Below are 21,150 nucleotides of genomic sequence, written 5' to 3' on the forward strand. Positions count from 1 at the left end.
GTCTCTCCTTCTTTCCTTCCTTTCCTTTTTTTCGTTTTCTTTCATTTATTTTTCTTCACTCTCTCATTTTCTTTTTCTTTCTCTTTTTCTTTCTCATTTTCTATTATTTTTAAATTAATTTTTTTACACGTTTTCTTTCTTTTCTTCGCTATTTTTCTCCCTTTATTTCCCTTTCCTTTCTATACTTCTTTCCCCCACCCTCTTCTCCCTTCATTTTCGTATTTCGATTCTCGTCCTTCCACACACCCCCTACGCGAGGGCACACACAAAACCTCCACCACTTCCCCTCCGCTCTCCTCGCATCGCGGCGGGTGGATTTTCTTTTCTCCTCTTTTTTTCTTCTTTATTGGCAATACCGGACACGTTTCCGCGGGGGAAAACCAACACAAACAATTAGAGGTTTAGGTTTTTCTGCAGAGGAACGGACGGGAAAGGGGAGGAAGGGTCGGCCTTCACCTGCCCCGCCGCCTTCCTCCTCCTCCTCTTCCCCGCGACCCCTAGGGCAAACCCATTTCCTCCCCGAACCGCAGGGGAACCGGAGGGAGAAGCGGCCGCTCTGCCCCGCACACCGGCCGGGCCGCTCCGGGAGAACCCCCATAACCGCCTTCCGCAGCCCCAGAACCGCTGTGCCGGCTCCAGTCCTTCCATCCGTCCCCTCCTGCACCGCCGCTCCGCCGCACCTGGAATTAAGGAGAAACAACGGCGTCGGAGGAGCTCCCCCCCACCCCCCCCCCGGGGGTCGCCAGCGACTTACGCGGAGTGCGGAAAGCCCATGGGACAAAGGCCGAAGGGGGTGGTTGGGGGGGGGAGTGATGCGCATACCTCCGCGCAGCGCGCAGCTAGGGCAACTTACGCTGCGCGGAGTAGCCGCTTAAAATCCCCTTCCTCCCAAATCCTCTTTCCTCCCCCTTTTCCCTGCTTGTTGCTCTTCCAAAACCAACCCTGAAATTAAATCAAAGTAAAAGACTAAATCAAACCCCAAACCTGGCACTGCTCTGCCCCGGGACCCCCTATAACCCCTCTTTTAAAGGAAAACAAGCAAAGGAAAAGGGGTTTTTTTTGGGGGGGGGGAAGCGTGGTTCGCGGGGGGCCCCCCCGGCCCAGCCAGGTGCGTACTCACTTGCCGGCCCAGGTACAACCACCCTCAACAATAGAGGCGCGTTGTTTTTTTCCCTCTGTGCCAAGCACAAGGCTGGAGCCAATTTAGATATGCTATAAATTAAGAGGTTGCCATGGTGACCGCGCTCCCATTGGCCCCGGCAGGGACGACGCGGACCCCGACGTCACCGAATCTGAATAAGGATGCGCGAATTACTAAGGCGGGGGACAAAGCTGGCGATGGGGACAGCATGAGAGTGGCGGCGGCGGAGCTCAGCGAGGCACCGGGGCTGCCGGCTGCAAGGGGGGGGTTCATGCACCCCTCCCGCCGCGCCCGCTGCCGCAGAGCCCGCTACCAGCGCGGCCGCCGCTCCGCCGGCTCCCGGGACGCTCCGGAAGGACCGAGGGGGGGGGTTGGGTTGGGGGGTTTATTCTAATTGGTATTATTATTATTATTATCATTATTATTATTATTGTGATTATTTCTCGGGGGCTATTTGGAAAATCCCCCCCTTTTTTTTGTTTGTTTTTTTTTATTTTTAGGGGGGGCACATCTTTTTTCCCCCTCCCGCCGCCGATGCTCCGAAGAGAAGAAGGGGAAGAACTTGACAGCCGCCTCGCTGCCCTCCCTTAAATCTTTTCATTATCCCCTCTTCTATTTCTCTGTGATTTGACCATTATCCATTTTTCGGTTTTCCTGCATTTTTGAGCCGTCGCCGTGTGCCGGCGAGGGGGGTTTTGGGTTTTTTTCCTTCCTTTTTCCTTCTCGTTTGCGCGTCTCCATCCCCGGCGGAGGTTATGATGGTGCATTGTGCGGGCTGCGAGAGGCCGATTTTGGACCGGTTCCTGCTGAACGTCTTGGACAGGGCATGGCACATCAAATGCGTCCAGTGCTGCGAGTGCAAGTGCAACCTCACCGAGAAATGCTTCTCCAGGGAAGGCAAACTCTACTGCAAAAATGACTTTTTCAGGTGAGAATTCCCCCCCCTTCTCCCCCTATTGCCCCTCACCGAAGGATGCGGAGGCTCTCCCGGAGCTTTGCGGGGGGCTCCCCGCATCCCTGCCCATCGCTCTCCACCGGGGACCCGCACCGAGCCAGCTCCATAGGGAAAGCGCAGGGGGGGCTGCGCTTCGGCCGCTGCTGCAGCCGGAGGTGAGGGGCGGCGAGGCCATGCCCCCCCCACCCCCAAGTCTCCCCATGACCTTGCCTCCACCAGCACCGGGCCCCGCTCCACCGGCATCGCTCCTTGCCCCGTTCCCGGGACACGAGGCCCCGGTGAAGCCGGTGGCCAAAACCTTCCCCCCTCTTTTACCGGTCCTTAAACGCCCCTAATGACTGCGATAAGGTTCCCCTGAGGAAATTAGGGGCCGGGGTGGGAAGCGGGGGGGCGATGACTTATGACTCCTAATGCTCCCACTACATCAACGTCACGGGGAGCAGCGAGGGAGGCAGAAGTTGTGCCACGACCCGAGGGGAAAAAGGGGGGGACCCTGCATGGGCCCCCCCCCCCCATTGGGCCTGGCAACAGCCGGGGACCTGCCAGCGGCGGCCCCGCGCCCGGGTTTGGGGGGGTTTATTGTTTGGTTTGGGGTTGTGTTCGTTTATTTTATTTGTATTTTTTATTTTGCTTTTTTTGCGGTTTTTGTTTTTTTGTAATTATTATTATTTGGGGGTTGTTTTGTTTTTATTTGTTTTCATTGGTATGGATTATTTTGGTTGTTTGTTGTTGATTTTGGTTTTTGTTTGATTTGGGGGTTTTGTGATGTTTTATTTTTGTCTGTTGGTTTTGGGGTGGTTTTTTGGTGGGTTTTTATCGGTTGTTTTGCTGGGTTTTTTGGTTTTGTTTTGGTTTTTTTTCCTCTCGGAACCGCTTCCAGCCCGTCCGAATTCCCTGGAATTCATCTTATTTTTTTTTAAAAAAAGCATCTCCTGAGGAAAAAAATAATACAAAAAAAAATCCAAACCAAGCCAACAAACCGGCTCTGCCTCCAGCCAACAGAAGGAAAACCGGAGCTTTCCAAAGCTCTATTCCCGACCAAGGAGAAATCCCCCCCTGGAGAACGGGACGGCGCCGGGCCCCAGGGGCACTTCGGGAAGCGGAGCTGCCTCCTCCGCCGCCTCCCGTTGTTGTTCTGTGCTGGGAGCGCGGTGCCCCCCGAACCCACCGCTCCCTTTTCCCTTCGTCCCGGCCGCCACCATTCCCGTTTCTTGGCCGGGATTTTCAGGCCGGCACCTGAAACCTCCCGTTCCCTTCCCGGAGTCACCGATTGGAGCGAAATCCGCATCCCCCGCGTTGCGGGGTGGATGCTCCCTCCTCATCCTCCTCCCAAAAGGGACAGTGGAGGGGGGATCGCCTCTTCCCCCATATCCCCCAGCGGGAGATGCTGCAGGCTCGGACTCCCGCAGTGGGATTTGGAGCAGGGGGGCTCGGCACAGAGGCCCCATCGTCACCGGGGCTCCCAGCTCTCGCTTTTCTTCCCCCTCCGCAGGAGGTTTGGTACCAAATGCGCCGGCTGCTCCCAGGGCATCTCCCCCAGCGACCTCGTCCGGAAAGCGCGGAACAAAGTGTTTCACCTGAACTGTTTCACCTGCATGGTCTGCAACAAGCAGCTCTCCACGGGCGAGGAGCTCTACATCATAGACGAAAACAAGTTTGTTTGCAAAGAGGATTACTTGAACTCTCCCACTTTGAAGGAAGGAAGCCTCAACTCAGGTACGAGCGGCCCTGCCAGCCGCACAGCCACGACCGGCCGGGATATGCCCCCCACACGCAGCTTTGGTTTTTGAGGGGGGAGGTAAGGGGCTGCACCCCGAAGCCAGCCCGACCCCCATCGTTAATCCGCGGGGAGAGGGAGGGATGTGGGGTGAAAGCCTTCAATCCTGGTGCAAGCCTCTGCGATCGCATTCCCCGAGGGATGCGGACGCGCATGGGACAAGGTGCAGCCCCGTAGCATCGCTCCCGTTACCCCGGGCTCCTGCCCCCGGCGATGGGGAACCAGGACCAAACCCCCCCCCCCCCGGCCTAGCCCGGTGCCCCCCTTCAAACCCAGGAGCATCCCCCTGCGAGTGTGCCCGGTCCCCCCGCGCCGCGGGCCTGATCCTTCGCCTCCTTTCAACCCAGAGGCAAAGCTCCCATTTGACTTCCTTGGAAGCTGTCTCTGCGTCAGGACAGCAGGATCAGGCCCACTCCCGCTGTCCCAGCCATGCCGGGCGCCTGTGCTCACCCCCTTCCGTGGGCTCTCTCTCCGTCCAGCACCCGGGGCCGGATCCTGCCACGTCAGTCAGTGGGGCCGCTGCTGTGAGCGAGGCGAGTAGAGCATGGCCTTGGGGGGTGCTGGCATCAGGGGCCCCGGGAGGAGGGGTGGCTGCGTGGGGGGGTGAGCCAGGCTCAAGGCAGCGACTGTGGCCCCCACCTCCCCAAGCCCCGACAGGGACCGGCCGCACTGTTCCCAGCGGCGCTTCCGGGTGTCAAAGGCGCAGGCGGGGGGAAAGGGGGAGCTCGGGGGGCTGCGGGGGGCTCGGGGGATCCCCCCCTCCCCAGCTGCCCCCGGACAGCACAGCCTGGTGCATAGGGCAGAGTTTAACTGGAGCTCTGTGTGATGTTGGGGGGCTGATGCTTTCGGGGTACCAGGGGGGCAGAGGCCATCTGCACCTCTTGCTGCTCTCCAGCACCATCCCCCCCCAACCCCTCTCCTGGAAAGCAGCCGGGTTGGGGAGGGCAGAGGAGAAGGGGGGGTCGATGTCTCCCCTAAGTCATCCGCCCCCCCCCCCCCCTTCCTCTCTGGGTCTCCTTTACAGTGTCCTCATGTACAGACAGGAGTTTGTCCCCGGATCTCCAGGACCCCATGCAGGACGACACGAAGGAGACGGACAACTCGACCTCCTCGGACAAGGAGACCACCAACAACGAGAACGAGGAGCAGAACTCGGGCACCAAGCGGAGGGGGCCCCGCACCACCATTAAAGCCAAGCAGCTGGAGACCCTCAAAGCAGCCTTCGCCGCCACCCCAAAACCCACCCGCCACATCCGAGAGCAGCTGGCCCAGGAGACCGGCCTCAACATGAGAGTCATCCAGGTAGGGCAGCCCCAGCCCGTGGCCCCATGGTGTCATGTGGCATCATTCCCACCATAGAACAACATCAGCACTTCATGGGGCCATTTCCTCTCAGGGCAGGGAAAATATCCTCATAGGAATGGAAGGAAAAGGGGTGCTGTAGGAGCCCTGAGAGCTCAAGGCCGTCATGGTCTCCCCCAGGTGCTGGGACACTGAGGCTGATCCCACGAGCTCTGGAAATGGGGTCAGGCAAATCCCATCCATCCCCTGACAGCATCACACCTCTGCTCCCACCCCATGCTCCAGTGGGATAGTGGGAATCCCCTATTCTGTGCTATAATGCACTGATTCCATGGGGAGAGATGAAAATCAGTCCTGAAACATAAGCCAGTCTGAGGCCTCACCGTCAGGACTCTCCAGCGTGCCCAGGAGATGGATGTTCCGGCCTTGGGAAGGCAAGGAGAAGCCATTGCTCTCTGCAGGCAGCCCGGCACTTCCTTACTGCACTGCCCCCGTGAACAAAATCCCTGCGGAAATATAGGGATTAATGGGCTTTAATAAATGCATTAATAGGGGAGGACTCTCCGGCTTTGCCGGTAGTGGAGCTGCCATTCCCGGCTCCCAGCAGAGGGAAGCAGGAGAAGGGCCTCGGAGGAGCACGATGTGCTCGTTACCTTGAGCTGCCCCATCCCGGGGGATACAGAGGGGAAAGGAGCCATAATCCAGACACCGCAGCAAGCTGCTGTCCTGGGCCATGGATGTGACCATGCCCCGCAGGGAGTCGGTTGCATCTCCCCCTTCCCTGTTATCTCCATCCTCACCGGTCAGCTTTTCCCCCCGCTCCCTGCCTGCCGCAGCAGGTCTCATCTCCCTGCAATCTGCTTTCTGCCGCCATCCAGAATTCCTTCCTGCCTTTTCCTACCCCCTTTTCCTCCCTTTTTCTTCCTACCCGTAGGGGAAAATTCTCCCTCTTGTATTTTCTGGCTGCCTTCTCCCTTGTAGACACACGTTGGCTGAGGATGCGCACAAGGGATGCAGCCTGGTTATTTGGGGGGGGATGTGTGTACCCCCATACATGTTTTGGGGCTTACTAGCAGCAGGAGGGGTGGGTTATCATTAAAACATGGGAAAACCCAGATGGTTGCAAGATTTCCATCCCTTTCTGCAGCCATCCCTAACCAAACATGGGGAGGGGGGTGTCCCCAGTACCCCCATTCCCTTTGGATACTGACGCTGGCCCTGCCGCAGGTCTGGTTCCAGAACCGTCGGTCCAAGGAGCGCCGGATGAAGCAGCTGAGCGCGCTGGGCGCCCGCCGGCATGCCTTCTTCCGCAGCCCGCGCAGGATGCGGCCCCTCGGCGGCCGCCTCGACGAGTCCGAGATGCTCGGCTCGACGCCCTACACGTACTACGGAGGTGAGGGACGGCTGCTCCGTGCTCCCCCCGCTCCTTCCCTCCCTCTTTCCCATTGTTCCTCCCGTATCCCGCTTCTCCGAAGTGGGGGGGAGGAGGCTCCGCCGCAGCATCCCGGCTCTCCCCGTGCTCACGTCCATGCACACGCTCCCCACTGTATGCACACGCACGTCCACGCAGGCTCGCATCCACGCCCATCCCTCGGGCCTTGCGGCGGCCCCTCTCCCCTAACAAAGCCCCAGCTGCGGGGCTTTTGTGCCCCTTTCAGGCCGCATTTGTTCCAATTACCTCCCGGGCCCGCAGCATATGGAAGGTCACTGCCGCTGGGCCGGCCCCCCCCGCCGCCCCGACGGGACGGGATGGGCGCAGCGGGGTGGCCCCGCCGCCTCCCCTCTCCCCCCGCTCTGTGCAGAGCCCCCCCAAAGCCGCATTTTCAAAGCCTCCCCTCCTATGAGGGGCTTTCCACTCATCCCTTGCTGCCCTCAATGAGTTTCTAGATCCCTTCTAGCCTGCTAAATATGTATATATATATTTTCCCCATTTATATATATTTTACCCCATTTTATTTATATAGATTTTTCCACATCATATGTATTTTTCCCCATTCCCTTGTATATTTGGGTTTTTTTTTCCCTATTCCATTTATATATATTTTTCCCAATTCCCTTTATACATATCTTTTCCCCGTTCCCTTATATATATATTTCTCATACCCTTTATATATATATATATCTTTTCCCTATTCCCTTATATGTTTTTTACCATTCCCTTTAAATACTTATTTTGCCCATTCCCTTTATACATACCTCTTTCTTTTTCTCTCGTATGTTTTTCCCCATTCCTTTACACGTTTTTTTCCGCATTCCCTTTATACATCCTCTCTCCGATCCCTTATAAATATATGGGTTTTGCCATTCTCCTTATACATATATTTTCCCTCCTCCCTTATATACATATATATTTTCGCCACTCCTACAATCCTAGAATCAGCTAGGTTGGAAAAGACCTTTAAGATCATCAAGTCCAACCGTTACCCCAGGATATCCAAGTCCATTAAATCATATCACTGAGGGCCGTGCTCCTTTATACATATCTTTTCCCCATTCCCTTATATATATGTTTCTCCCCATTCCCTTTATGCATCCATTTCCCCCATTCCCATATATATGTTTTTCCCCATTCCCTTTATACATCAGTTTTCCCCATTCCCTTATATATATATGTTTTTCCCCTTCCCTTTCTATACATATATATTATTTAATGCATTAACTAAGCATTAAATAGAGCCCATCCTCCCCCTGAGCTGCCCCAGCTCCTTGCCCTCCTGTATCCCCTTCCTCCCTCCAGGCCAGGCAGGGAGAGGACGATGAGCGCTGCAGCCCTGAGGACCGGCTTATTTCTCCCTTAGGTTGAGCTCAGATTTGCAGTTGGGTCTTTGAGCCCCACACCCCAGGAGCCAGCAGAATGTTTCGGGTCCAGTTTTGTGCCCAGCAGGGAGGACAGGGTTGGGAATGGGGCTCAGCGGAGGTTTCATCCCTGAGGGACCAGCTCCATCCTTCTCCCTCCCTGCCCACAGATTACCAAGGTGACTACTACGGACCGGGAGGCAACTATGACTTTTTCCCCCACGGGCCGCCCTCCCAAGCCCAGTCCCCGGCCGACTCCAGCTACCTTCAGAACTCAGGACCCGGCTCCACACCCCTGGGACCCTTGGAGCCCCCCTTAAGCGGACACCACTCCTCAGAAAACCAAAGGTACACGGATATGATCTCGCATCCCGACACCCCCAGCCCCGAGCCGGGGATGACCGGCTCGCTGCACCCCATCCCAGGGGAGGTCTTCAGCGGGGGGCCCAGCCCACCCTTCTCCATGTCCAGCAATAGCGGCTACAGCGGGGCCCTCTCGCACCCCAACCCGGAGCTCAGCGAGGCAGCGGTGTGGTAGGCCTGGTGTGGGCACGTGTGTGTGTGGGGAGGGGGGAAACACCCCCGTGTTCCCCCACCCCACGCGTGTCCCCCCCACCCCACGGATAAAGACCCCCGTCCGATGCCAAAACGCATCCCTGCATCCCCTCCAATCACTGCAGATCCCTCCCTCCATATGGGACCTTGGGGCCACCCCACTACCTCCCCCTCCCGGCACCTTCCCCCCCAGCACTGGGGGCGGATAAGGAATGGTGCCCAGACCTGGAGACCCCCCCGTTGGCAGCGGGACCCCCGCCTCTCGGACCAAAGCTGAACTTGCCTGGACACAGGTCCCACCGCCCCGACGGCTCCTGGGGATGGGGACGGGGGCTTCTTGGCAGGGCTCCCCCCCTGCTCATTAGCATCCTTTTTAATTATCCCCTACTACATCGCAGCAGGGGGGAAATGGGGAAGAGCAGGAATAATCCCCCCAGCCCCTTCCCTGCCCTGGTTTTTCGTTGTTCGCATTTTATCCCCAAGGAGAAGGTGGGTTTGGACCCGGTCTTTGGTTTAGAGGGGGTGTGGAGGGGGGTGTCCAGGGCTGCCCCAGTGACTGGCTGCGATTGGGTTCCCACACGGTGGCAAAGACAGAAAGAGGCATAAAACCCACCCAATAACAGGGAATGAACCCCCACAATAACCGGGAAAATAACCCAGGACAAACCCAAGCAGCACCAGAGCAGAATCAAACCCTGAGCCTCACCACCGAGTTCCACCCCGAGGCTGCCCAGCGGCTCCGCCGATTTACGGATGTATCATAGTTTTTGCTTCTAGTTTCTTTATTTTGTATAAAGGAGAAACAAATAAAGTATGGTTTTGTGTTTACTGATTATTTATTGTACTTTTAGTCACGGGAGGCTCCCAGGGTTTTCTATTCCGCAGGCGGGGAGGGGGTGGCGCCGGGGGGGGGGGGGGTTGGGGGGATATAGAGTGGGAATGACAAAGTAAAGAGGAAGGAGAATGGAAAAGGGAAGGGGAAAAGTTGTTTGCTGAAAGCGCCGTGGGTTTCCTGTCCCCGCTGCCTCTTGCGGAGGCTGTTAGTGTGAATGGCTCTTGTTGTTCAATGTGAATAAAGAACCTTTTAGTTACCTACTGCTCGGTCACCTGGTCCCTTTCGTTTCGTTTTGTGATCACTTCAGAGAAAGGCAAGGCCACGGGAGGTGCTGGTTGGGCTCCCCCATTGCCCCCCCCCCCCCCCCCCCCCCCCCCCCCCCCCAGTACTGTGTGAGGTCGGGGGGAGCCGCGTAGGATGGGTACCATAGGATGAGTACCATCCCCTGCATAGGATGGGTACCATTAGCACTTCTCCCACCTGGTACCCCAGAACCCCCACATCCCCCCAGCTCTCCATCACTTGGGGGGTGGGGGGGGCACATTCCCCATCTCAGCACCTTCCCCCCAGCAGAGAAGCTAGGACATGATTCCTTTCTCCTGGGGAAGGGATCATATGGACACCCCAAGATCCCCCCCAGAGCAGCCCAGGGGCACCCTCAGCCACACTGGCAGAGCATCCCCATGGGATGCTGCACCCCAACAGGAATACTGGGATGCACATGAACCCCATCTACACCACGCAGGCACCAAGGGCAGGCAGGAGGGGGGTATATCGCCACCAGCATCCCAGTCCATCCCCATCTCTCCTGCTTTTCCCTCTCTTGTTTTCCAAGATCCCAAACCCAATAAAGCCCACAACCGGCTGCAGCTCTGAGCTAATATTTAAAGTGCACAATCATGGCAGAGCTTCCCCCCTCCCTTGGCTTGCAGGAAACCGATATAACCAGAATGAATTACCTTCTCTGCCTGGCTTACCAGCATCCCTCTCTCCTGACCTGAATTTCAAGTCCTGGCTGGGTTGCAGCACGGAGCACCGATGATTTATGGAAAGCCAACCCCTGCTCTGCATATTTCCCTCTGTTCAGCCAAGTGGTGGAATTTATCCTTCCTATGCCATTACCAGCGTTAATAACGGGGTGGCAAACGAGCCGGGCTGAGCCCTGAGGAATCCCTCAGCCCAAGCCCATTACAACCACTCAGCACACAAAGCATCTTCCCCCCTCTTTATAAGGTGGGGAAACTGAGGTCGGATTGAAGCTGAGCACTCCCTCCTGCTCCAACCCTGCCAGGTTGGGGTTATCAGGGCTTGATTTAAGGATGGGGCATTGTGGTGTTAAATAGCTCCCTCCCAGCTTCGTTTTGAGGGTTGTAAATGCAAGCACAAGGTCATTCAGTGGGGGAATTCGCTGCCTATTATTATGAGCATTGTTATTACTATAGCCGAGGCTTGCACTGGAGGGCTGTCAGCAGGCTGCTGGGCATCCCATCCCGGGGACCCACGGGGAACAGCCTGCAGGAGGGATTTGGGATGCTCCAAGCTGCCTCCCCCCACCCAGGAGGCTGGGGCTCAGCACCATCCAAGCAGGGACCCATTGGCACTGAGGAGTGTTGCTGGTTGGGACCCACAGCTCAGAGCTGGGTTAGGGTTAGGGTTAGCAGCAAAGCCTTGCCCATCTTCACTGGCTACTGCTGCCACCCATCCCAGCAAGCACCCACCTGCAGCTTGGTATCATGGAAAGGGCTGGATCCAGGATATGGAGCAGGGAGCAGTTGGATTCAGCCCCTGAGCCACAGCCAGGGCTGGGTCCCCATTACAGCCAGGATCCCTGCTGCAGCTGGGGCAGGGTCCAGTATCACAGCCGAGATGAGGGTCCCCATCACAGCCATGAAGGCAGGAATCCCCCCCCCAGCAACATCACAGCCGAGATGGGGATGCCAAGTGCAGCCATGCCACCCTCAGTGGGGTGTCCCCCACATAACCTGCACCCTCATGTCCCTGCCTTGGCCTAATCCCCCCAGCCGGCTCCCAAACGCTCCCTCAAGGCAAGAACGGGGGCAAAGCTCCCTGTTGGGGTCACCCCAAACCCAGTGTCAAGCCTGCATCAATAGCCCCCCCATGGGACCATGCTAGGGACACACCACTGTGAGCTCCTGGCTCCCCCCAGGCCCAGCAGAGCATCCTTAGTCCTGGGGATAGATTCCTTTCCCATTTCCAGCCTTTGGACAAGCATTATTGCTATTTTATATCATATTCTGACTTTCCCCTCTTTACTGGGGGGAAAAGGGAAGGGGAAATTCTGCAGAAGGTGGAAAATAATCAGGTTTTGGACCCAGGACAAAAAATAGCGGAGTAGGTTGGGCTGACTCCTTGTAACTGTTCTGTAATAGGATTCTCCAGCCCTTGGTGCTCCTTGGAAACACCTTTTTACATAAGATATTGCTCACGATGGAGTGGCAGAGATTTGATTTATGGGGGTTTGGCCTCCAAGAGGCAACTGGGGAGCAGGTCTGGACACTGGGAGAGATAGGGGAGGTAGGGAGGGGGCTGCTGGGGGGGGGGGGGGCTGGACAGGAGCAAGCACTTCATGGGGCTGCCTGTGACCGAGGGGCTGAGCCCCCTCTGCTCCAAGGGGAGAAGGGGGCACCACCAAGACCTTGGAGCAGCTCCAGTGCCTAAAGGGGCTGCAGGAAAGCTGGAGAGGGGCTTGGGACAAGGGCCTGTAGGGACAGGCCAAGGGGAATGGCTTGAACCTGCCCGAGGGGAGACTGAGATGAGCTCTTAGGCAGAAGCTGTTCCCTGGGAGGGTGCTGAGGCGCTGGCACAGGGTGCCCAGAGAAGCTGTGGCTGCCCCATCCCTAGCAGTGTTCAAGGCCAGGTTGGACACAGGGGCTTGGAGCAGCTGCTCCCATGGAAGGGGTCCCTGCCCGTGGCTGGGGTTGAATGAGCTTTAAGGTCCCTTCCAACCCAAACCAGGCTGGGATTCCATCATTCCATGATCACTCAGGAATGGAAGGAAAGACAGAGGAGAAATGCACTGGGGGACACAAAACCCCACAGGAGGTGCACTGGTAGCAGGAGGTAAGCAGGAAAGCCTGAAGGAAAAGAGGGAGTAGGAAAAATGCTATGGGAGGAAAGGGGGATCTTGTGGCTCCAGGATGGGGTCTACACACAGCCCCTCACCAGTGCACCTTGGAGCCCATGGGTGTTAAACACAGCCAGGGAGCTCCAGCAATCACTGTAACAAGCAGGTCTGTGCCTGTTGTTCTCTTCTGACCACAGACAGAGCGGAAGGAATGGGAGAAGATTGTAATGATTAATAATCATTAGAATAATAATGCATAAAGACAGTCACAAAGTAATTAGTCGGAGAGGGAGTGCTTGCTAATTGGGATGGGGAACTGCATCCAACAGGGAGCTGCATCCAACAGGGAGCAGCGGGCGCAGAGCAGGAGCACATCCAAGGGGCAAAGAGGGGTGTGTGTACCCCAGTCCTGCCCTCGGACAGGCAGGAAGGGCCCTGGTTCCATCCCTGCCTGCAGGGTGAGCCATGGCTTTATCCACCCTCTGTGCCTCAGTTTCCCCATCTCCTAGAGATGCTGTGCGCTGGGCAGGGACTGCAGGAGGAGGAGAGGGGTCCAGCTCAGGGACCAGGCTTTATTGGGGTTATATTAAAGGCCAGCCTTGTGTGACACAGTCTGGTGTGAGGCAGGGGGTTGGCACTGGGTGGTCTTCAGGTCCTTTCCAACCCAACCCATTCCATGATTCCTTAAGGGCAGAGGACCCCACACGGGCCCTGCTGTGCCCCCTCCGCAGTGGACATCACTGCAGCCCCAGCTGGTCCTTGAGGGCTCGGAGCTGTGCGGGCCGGATGCTGCTGCCCCCGCACACCACCACCACCACCGAGCCCAGCGGGGCCCGGAGCCGTCGCTCCCGCTGCAGCCGCTGCAGCCGCCCCGTGTAGAGCAGGGCCAGGGCAGCGCCGCACGCCGGCTGCACCAGCATCCGCTCGTCCTCTGCGGGGCAAGAGCCACCCTGAGCCATGCTGTCCACATCGCTCCCCCCAGCACAGCGCAGGCTGCTCCCGATGGCATCCCCATAGAGACCCTGCTCACCCAGGAACTGCTCCACAGCCCGCACAGCATCCGCGTCCTCCACCACCTGGGAGATGATTTGGCATTCCTTGGCACACTCCAGCGCCCGCGCAGCCACGGTCTTGGCTCCCAAGCACTTGGCCACGCTTGGGATAGAAGGGGATAGAAGTGGATGGGGTGATTCTGAGACCCTTTATGGAGCTGGGCTGAGACCCAGCAGCTCCTTGCATGCATGGCACAGCCTCACCTGGTGATGTCGGGCAGGGTGACGAGCTGCCCGGCCTCCAGCGCCGCATGCAGGCTGTGAGCCCCCCATGTCTCTACGGCGATGATGGGGGTGTCCTGCCAGCCCACCTGCCACAACCCAGCCACGACACCCGCCAGCAGCCCCCCGCCACCCACTGACAGCACGATGGCATCCGGCTTGGTGTCCAGGGAGTCCTTCAGCTCCTGGACCAGGCTGGCGTGGCCCTGCCTGCGGCGTGAGGAGGGGAGGATGCAGCCCAGAGCATCCCGGCCATGGGGATGGGGAGCTGAGCACCAGCAGCACTCACCACACCAAGGGATGGTCAAAGGGGTGGATGCTGACCCAGCCCTTGGTCTTCACCAGCTCCAGGGCTCTGCTGTTGGCATCATCCCATACCTGGGGAGGTAACAGGAGCTCAGTGGGGCCACATCCAGCTTCACACCCCCCCCTCAGAAATGGGTCCATCATGACCATAAACCCACAGGGGCACTGGGTTGAGGTGTGGGGTCCCCAGGGTGACCACGTTGCAGTGGCAGGGTGCAGGTGATGCAGGAGGGGGTTTGCCATGTGCACCACCGAGATGCTCCCCGCACACCCCCAGGTTGCGGTACCTGTCCCGAGACCTCCACCTCTGCCCCCATCTCCTGCAGCCTGAGCACGGTGCCGGGGCCAGTGCTGCTGGGGACCACGACGGTCACCGGCACCCCCAGCTTCCGAGCCGCATAAGCCGCGGCCAGCCCTGCATTGCCCCCTGCGGGAAGCAGGGGTCAGGAAGGGATGGATCCCCCCCCCCCCCACCATAGCCCTCACTATGTGCTCCAGCTCCGGTTACCTGAGGCACAAACGAAGTGGCTGCAGCCCTTCTTGGCAGCCTGAAAGGCAGGAGAGAAGGAGGGGAGGGGATGGGGTTTATCCCCTCGTTGTGCCCCGTAAGGGCAGGAGCAGTGCCCTGGTACACCCCTCACCTCCTGGCAGAGGTGGCCGATGCCCCGGATCTTGAAGGAACCGGTGGGCTGAACGTTCTCCAGCTTCATGTACACCTTGGTACCCGCGGCCCTGGACAGGGACAGGCTCTCCAGGACGGGTGAGACGATGTGGAAGGGCTTCTGGTCCCTGCTGGGCTGGGCTGCCATGGCCTCGGTGGTGATGGATGCTCTGCCGCCGAGAGCTGGGTGAGGCACTGGCTGCTCCCCATGGGTTCCTCCCATTGCCCACCTTGGTTCCATGGGGGCCACAAGAGCCCCATGGGTGGGACAAGGCTGTCCCCAGCTCCATCCCCAGCACCACAGCGATGGGTCCTCCCTGCCAGAGCCCCATTGCAAGCAGGGCCACCCCATCTCCATCCTCCATCCCCAAGCCCCCCATGTCCCCGAGCGCCCACAGTGGGGTTACCCCGTGTCCCACGTCCTCACTGTGTGTACTCAGCTCCTCAGCGTCTGGGGATGGCGGAGGTGACGCTGGAGGGGCCGTGCCCATGTCTCCAGGCCCTCACGTGAACCGGCAGCAGTTGGACATTGCCCTGTCTGCTGGCTCACAGCCCCATGGGCTTTGGCAGCCACAGCACTGGATCCATGCCCAAAGCACCCCGGCCATGGTACGGGCACAGTGCCCATGGTCCAGCATCAGCCAAGTCCCAGCAGCCTTCATGTGCCAAGGAGATAGGACACTGCGAGGTCAGGAGATGGGGGGGGGGGAAGAGGGGAGGCAGCTCCCAGATGACTCTGGGGGTCCTCAAGGGTAAGACCCCTGCACCTGAACACAAGCCCTCGGGTCCATGGCCCAGCAGGCTGGAGGACTTTGCCCATTCAACCTGAACCCATTGCCCCCAAAGGAGCCATTGCACCCCTATTGCCAGCCCTGCCAAGCCCCACAGCAGCCTCGGTCCCCCCATCCCAGCTTAATGTCCCAGGGGGGCTCAGTCTAAGCCCCATGGAATGAGCCCCCTGAGCTGTGCATGGCAGGAGGAGTCAGGGGACTCACTGCACATAGGCATGACACAGCCAAATGGGATGCATTGGGAACCCCACACACACTCCCTGGCTCTGCCCCACTGTCACAGCAGTGAAACAGACCTGGAATGCTATGGGATTGCAGCGTCAGGAGCCGAACTGGAGCTGGCCTTCCCCAGCAATGGAACAACAACATGTTCCTCCCACCCTCATTAGGCTTCAGAGTGAACAGAGCAGGGCAGGGCATCGCAGGCAGTGCCACACCGTGCTGTTTTGGGCACATGGGGACTCGCAATATGGGATATGGTGAGGATTCCTTCAATGGGGGCACACGAGCTCCAGTCCCCCCATCTCACAGTGGCCTCAGGGACCGCAGATGCTTCCCTGCGGATGGGACCATTGGAGGCAGCGCTGGGGAAGCAGTGCAAGGAGACCCCACTGCTCATAGTGAGGATGCTGGAGCCAAGCTCAGCCCTCCTCAGCATGGATGCACCCATCCCTCCTCACTGCGCTCCTCCTACGCTGGGAAACTGAGGCACAGGGAGCCCCCACAGCAGGGACACAGGCACGGATTCTGCCACCCCCCAGCACCCATCCCCGTGGGATTTGGGATGGGTCTGGGGCTCCCATCACAGCTTTAGGGGTACCAGCCCTGCTGCATCCCTGCTCCGTGCAGCCCCCAGGTTGCTGTGGGGCCCCCCAGGCCTGGTGGGAACCTGGAGGCATCAAAGCGGAGCCGCAGCAGCTCGTTAATCCCCCGGGAATGACCTCGTTATTCCTAACGAAGCAGCAGGATCAAGGGAGCTGCCCTAAGAGGATTTTGCAACAGGGGTTTTGGGGCTGGGGGAACACAGGTGGCAGAGGGAGGGGGAGGCAAAAGGGATGAGGGTGGACACCCCATCCAGGGGGGGTGACTGGTGGGGACCCCCCCATTTCAGCCCCACACCAAGTACCCAGAGAAAGCTCAGCACCCCAAAAGAGCCCAGCCTGGAGGGCTGTGCACCAGACCACCAAGAAGCAGGGAGCATCCTGTTAACGTTGGGGGGGGGGGGAGAAGGCCACTGTGAGCCCAACCCTTATACGAGACACCAGAGAATCTCAGCACTGCCCAAAGCACAGCCGCCCCCTCTGCTGCACGCAGAGCACTTTATTTGTCACACACAGCCACACCAGTTCACTGCCCTGCTCTCTGCCTGTGGGCCAGCACCAGCATCCCACGGGGGGATCCCCCTTTGCTGGGAAAGCCCCCCCCCCCCCCAAATGCAGTGTCAGCATCCAGGGAGAAGTCCCCGAGTCCCATGGTTGGGAGGGGACACGGTCCCAGTGCAGCTCAGCACCACAGGGACACGGCAGTAAGAGGCAGAAGCAGAAAGAACCTGGGGTGCAAGGGACCCCCCTTTTGCACCCAAAACAGTCCCGTGGGCACAGGGGCAGCGCTGCAGCCCCCCCGAGGGATTCCCACACAGGGATGCCCATGGATGGACGGGTTCATCCCGGTGCCTGCTCAGTCCCAGCGGACCTTGATGGGGGGGAAGGTCCACAGGTCAGGGTGGCCCATGTGCAGCAGGGCACTGCATGGGGATGTGCTCCAGCGGAACGGGGGCACATCCTCCCACGCAGGACCACTGGCAGCCACCAGCCCCATGGTGGGGACCATGCCCGAGGAGGTGACCTGAAAGGGGGGGAAGAGAAAACAGAGGGGGGGACATCAGCAAAGGGCTGTGGGAGGGGGTGCACCCCCAAAGAGGGGACCCAAGGGGGGCCTGGCTCCCACCTTCATGTCGGTGCCACCGTGGCAGCGCTGGCGCAGGGCAGGGAAGGGGTAGGTGCCATTGGGGGGGTTGAGGTCAGAGCGGGCAGAGATGGCGTTCTCTGCGTTCTGGGGGGGGTCACAGCCCCGGCACCGAGACAGAGGGTCCTGCAGGTAGTTGTTGGACCTGGGGAGTGAGAGGTGGGAGATGGATGGCAGGGAGGGGAATGCGCATCACAGAGACACAGTCACAGCGTGGGCTGGGGGAAAGGGACCTGAAAGCTCATCCAGCTCCAACCCCTGCATCTCCCACTGGAGCAGCTGCTCCAAGCCCCTGTGTCCAACCTGGCCTTGAGCACTGCCAGGGATGGGGCAGCCACAGCTTCTCTGGGCACCCTGTGCCAGCACCACAGCACCATCACAGGGTTTTTCCTTATATCCAACCTGAACTTCCCCTGTTTCACATTGAACCCATCACCCCTTATCCTATCACTACAGTCTCTAATGAAGAGTCTATCCCCAGCATCCTTATAAGCCTCCTTCAGACACTGGAAGGCTGCTCTGAGGTCTCCAGGCTGAACAGCCCCAGTGTTCTCAGCCTGGCTCCACACAGGAGGTGCTCCAGCCCCTGAGCATCCTCGTGGGCTCCCCTGGACTTGCTCCAACAGCTTCATGTCCCTCTTGTGCTGGGGACACCAGCACCGCACACAGCACTGCAGGGGGGTTCTCCCCAGAGCAGAGGGGCAGGATACCCTCCTTCAACCTGCTCCTTTTGATGCAGCCCAGGCCAGAACAACCAATCCTGAGGGATGCAACCCCCCGGAGGCCTTGGGATGCTCTCAGCACCCACCTCATCAGGCGCACCATGGAGTCCAGGTCATGGACCAGAGTCTGGTTGCGGCGGAAGATCTGCGCGCGCGGGTTCTTGTCGTAGCTGAACCAGTCCCCGTACTTCTCCACCAGCTCCCGGGTCCCGCTGGCGTTAAAGACCTCCTCGAAGTACCTGGGGTTTTCGGGGGGCAGTCAGCACCCCCAGTGCTGGGGGTTGGGGGCAAGGCCCAGCATCGGCTGTGCCCCTCTTTCCTGGGATGGGATGGGGGCTGCATGGAGCTCACGGCAGGTTGTAGCTGGCCCAGTAGCCCTGCTGGTACAGCAGCTCCGTCCGGTCGGCCACCACCACCAGGCCCCTGTGTGGGGAGGAAGAGCATCGAGTTGGGATGGATGGGGATACACTGGGAAGGGGAAGCAGCCCCTGCGGGATTCCCACCGCATCCCAGAGCCACACAGGCAGCTCCTGCCTGTATTTGTACCCCCAGCACCCACCCATTGGGCAGGGGCAATTGTGGCTCTCCCAAACCTCATGGGGATGGGAGAGGTGATGCTCCCCCCATGGCTCAATGCAGGGCTACTCACGGGATCTGCTCCAGCACGGTCAGCACGCCCTGCGGTGGCCTTGCTCTCCCCGGCGTGAAGGCGTTATAGTCCACCACCATCCACTGGTTGTTGTACCTGGCACGGGGAGAGGAGGGAGCATCCCTGTGGCACCCGGCTGCATCCCTCCGCGCAGCCCCAGCCTCCGGCTCCCAGCGCATCCTCACGTGCCGCTGTTGAAGCGCCGGAACACGGCAGCCCACTCGGCCCCGCTGCGCGCCAGGCGGTTGGCCACAATGTTCCGCAGCCACTCCAGGACACTGCCCCGCGGATCCAGGTACTTCCACCTCGCAGGGTTGTTGTTCCCAATGGTGGTTTCCAGTGCCACCTGCGAGGAAGGGAGGCTTTGGGACGGCAGCGGGGCCGGGGAGGGGGCCCCGAGGACCAGACCCCACTCACCAACCCGCTGCTGAGGATGTAGAAGTCATCCCCGGAGAAGATGGTGCCGGGGTAGGAGGAGAACACTTGGATGCTGCCGGGGATCTGCAAATTGCCTGGGAAAAGGGATGTGAGAGCAAGGGAGCATCAGGAGGAGGGTGTCAAACACAGCCCCCCCCAGCTCACTCACCAGCAGCAGAGGTGCGGAAGGGCAGCGTGTACTTCTTGATGATGCGCAGCATGGACTGGTAGGAAGTCCACGTGTCGTGGGCAACCAGGAGATCCTGGTGTCCCGGCAGCAGCTTCAGGAGTGCAGAGCAGGAGCCTGAGCCCAGGACACGCCGTGGGGAGGAGCGGTTCAGGGCTGACTCCAGGTCCTCCAGGTCACCCCCCAGCTGCAGCAGGCTTGGGGGGCAGCGAGACACGGGGTATGAGGTGGGGACACCGAGACCCCGGAGCAGAGCTGCATCCGGAGCTCTCTGCACATCAATGTCCATTCTCACCAATATCCATCAATACCCCCCAGGCCGGGGGTGCTGCTCCATCCCACCCCAGCACGGGCACCAGTGCTCAGCAGGGAGAGAAGGAAACTGAGGCTCGGAGGGGTACCCACCACCCAGCCCATGGTGCAGGGAGGAGCCTTGGCCCCATCCTGCCCCAGCAGCAGAGGGGATTGAGTGGGACAGAGCTGGGCATCCCTCAGCACCCCGACCTCATCCCCCCCCTTCATCACCCCGAGAAGGAGCTCACAGGAAGCCGAAGGGTGACAGAGAGACCCTGCCCTGGGGGAAGTGCAGGCGCCCATTGTAGCTGTCCTCCAGTCCCTTCAGCTGCAGCAGGGCCAGGCGCACCTGTGGGGACAGGCACAGGGCTGGGTACCACAGGGGCACCCAGAGGGATGCTGGAGAACACAGCAGGTCCGGTGCTGCTGCAAAAGCAGGATGAGGTGCAGGGGGAGCGTGACCATCAGTATGGCTGTGACTCAGCACCAGTGGCCGGTGGGGGGGGGGGGAGGCGGTGCTGAGCCACTCCATGGGCACCAAAACAGGGGCACGTGTGGGGAGAAAGTCACGAGTGGGATCTGCTCATCCCAGGGAGGAGCATCCTCATCCCTGTCATCCTGCATGGAGCACAGCCAGGACCCAGGCATCTGTTTCCATCACAGCCCCAGCTGATTTGGGTTGAAGGGACCTTAAAGCTCCTCCAGCTCCAACCCCTGCCACGGGCAGGGACCCCTTCCACTGGAGCAGCTGCTCCAAGCCCCATCCAACCTGGCCTTGTGTTAGCACAGGGGATGTAGGGGGTCACCCAGGGTGCGGGGTCCCCTCTCCTCACCTGGTGCCAGTACTCGGGGTCCTCCCCCTTCCCCATCTGCTCCTCCATCCAGCCCAGGTTGGCCTCCAGGTAGCCCCGCAGCTTCTCGCAGTACTCGCTCTCGTACTTGAAGGGGCCACAGTATCCCACCATGGTGTTCATCCAGTGCATGTACATCAGCTGCGGGGCACGGCGCTGCTCAGCGAGGGGGCTCGGCAACCACAGACCCCAATCCCACACGGCCCCCCCTTACCTCCTCGGACACAGCCGCCTCGGCGAGCCCGGCAGCATAGGCCTGCAGGGTGTCGTTGTACGAGGAGTTGGTGCTCACCTCCAGGAAGGCCCATCTGGGGGGGGAACCACACACACACACACGGGTTAGAACCGGGGCACCCCCCCCGCCCGCTCCCTGCGAGCCCCGTCCCTACCCCACCGCAGGGATGCGGTCGTCGAGCCTGGCCCAGGCGACAGCGCCGGGGACGCGGCCGGGCAGGACGCGGAGCCCCGAGCGCGGCTCCAGCAGCACCGATGCGCTGCGGGACTGCGGCGGGGCCGGAGCGGGGCTGGGCCCGGGCACGGCCGCGGACACCGCGCACAGCAGCGGCAGCAGCGCCCACACCGCCATG

General features: G+C 59.7%; 3 protein-coding genes across 3 annotated transcripts; 1 reads left to right on the forward strand and 2 right to left on the reverse strand.

Moving 5' to 3' along the window:
- The first annotated feature begins 1,896 nt into the window (after window positions 1-1,896).
- LHX5 (LIM homeobox 5) lies at window positions 1,897-8,509 on the forward strand. Its single transcript, XM_034068511.1, has 5 exons — window positions 1,897-2,069; window positions 3,589-3,812; window positions 4,898-5,175; window positions 6,403-6,568; window positions 8,142-8,509. Exons 1-5 carry the CDS (start codon window positions 1,897-1,899, stop codon window positions 8,507-8,509), a joined length of 1,209 nt encoding a protein of 402 aa, XP_033924402.1.
- A 4,674-nt stretch (window positions 8,510-13,183) lies between these two features.
- On the reverse strand, window positions 13,184-14,835 carry SDSL (serine dehydratase like). Its single transcript, XM_034068540.1, has 7 exons — window positions 14,668-14,835; window positions 14,535-14,574; window positions 14,314-14,453; window positions 14,010-14,098; window positions 13,703-13,930; window positions 13,477-13,601; window positions 13,184-13,377 (listed from the first exon to the last, which is right to left on the reverse strand). The coding sequence occupies exons 1-7, from the start codon at window positions 14,833-14,835 to the stop codon at window positions 13,184-13,186; spliced, it is 984 nt and encodes a 327-aa protein (XP_033924431.1).
- Window positions 14,836-16,778: 1,943 nt separating this feature from the next.
- PLBD2 (phospholipase B domain containing 2) lies at window positions 16,779-21,150 on the reverse strand. Its single transcript, XM_034068280.1, has 12 exons — window positions 20,953-21,150; window positions 20,778-20,871; window positions 20,546-20,704; window positions 19,961-20,061; window positions 19,401-19,615; window positions 19,232-19,326; window positions 19,000-19,160; window positions 18,815-18,910; window positions 18,517-18,588; window positions 18,252-18,404; window positions 17,426-17,588; window positions 16,779-17,323 (listed from the first exon to the last, which is right to left on the reverse strand). Exons 1-12 carry the CDS (start codon window positions 21,147-21,149, stop codon window positions 17,156-17,158), a joined length of 1,674 nt encoding a protein of 557 aa, XP_033924171.1. The 5' UTR covers window position 21,150; the 3' UTR covers window positions 16,779-17,155.

Source organism: Melopsittacus undulatus, chromosome 12, assembly GCF_012275295.1.
Source record: "Melopsittacus undulatus isolate bMelUnd1 chromosome 12, bMelUnd1.mat.Z, whole genome shotgun sequence".
Taxonomy (NCBI): Eukaryota; Metazoa; Chordata; class Aves; order Psittaciformes; family Psittaculidae; genus Melopsittacus; species Melopsittacus undulatus.

Bases quoted from the DNA above. Each gene is read 5' to 3' on its own strand.
- LHX5 (XM_034068511.1), top strand. From the start codon at position 1,897: ATGATGGTGCATTGTGCGGGCTGCGAGAGGCCGATTTTGGACCGGTTC. The intron at 2,070-3,588 runs GTGAGAATTCCC...CCCCCTCCGCAG, and splicing joins TGCAAAAATGACTTTTTCAG to GAGGTTTGGTACCAAATGCG. The intron at 3,813-4,897 runs GTACGAGCGGCC...TCTCCTTTACAG, and splicing joins GGAAGGAAGCCTCAACTCAG to TGTCCTCATGTACAGACAGG.
- SDSL (XM_034068540.1), bottom strand. From the start codon at position 14,835: ATGGCAGCCCAGCCCAGCAGGGACCAGAAGCCCTTCCACATCGTCTCA. The intron at 14,454-14,534 runs GTAACCGGAGCT...TGCTTCCCGCAG, and splicing joins CCACTTCGTTTGTGCCTCAG to GGGGCAATGCAGGGCTGGCC. The intron at 13,378-13,476 runs GTGAGCAGGGTC...CTTGCCCCGCAG, and splicing joins GGCTGTGGAGCAGTTCCTGG to AGGACGAGCGGATGCTGGTG.
- PLBD2 (XM_034068280.1), bottom strand. From the start codon at position 21,149: ATGGCGGTGTGGGCGCTGCTGCCGCTGCTGTGCGCGGTGTCCGCGGCC. The intron at 20,872-20,952 runs GTAGGGACGGGG...TTCCCCCCCCAG, and splicing joins GACCGCATCCCTGCGGTGGG to ATGGGCCTTCCTGGAGGTGA. The intron at 17,589-18,251 runs GTGGGTGCTGAG...CTCACTCCCCAG, and splicing joins TCCATGGTGCGCCTGATGAG to GTCCAACAACTACCTGCAGG.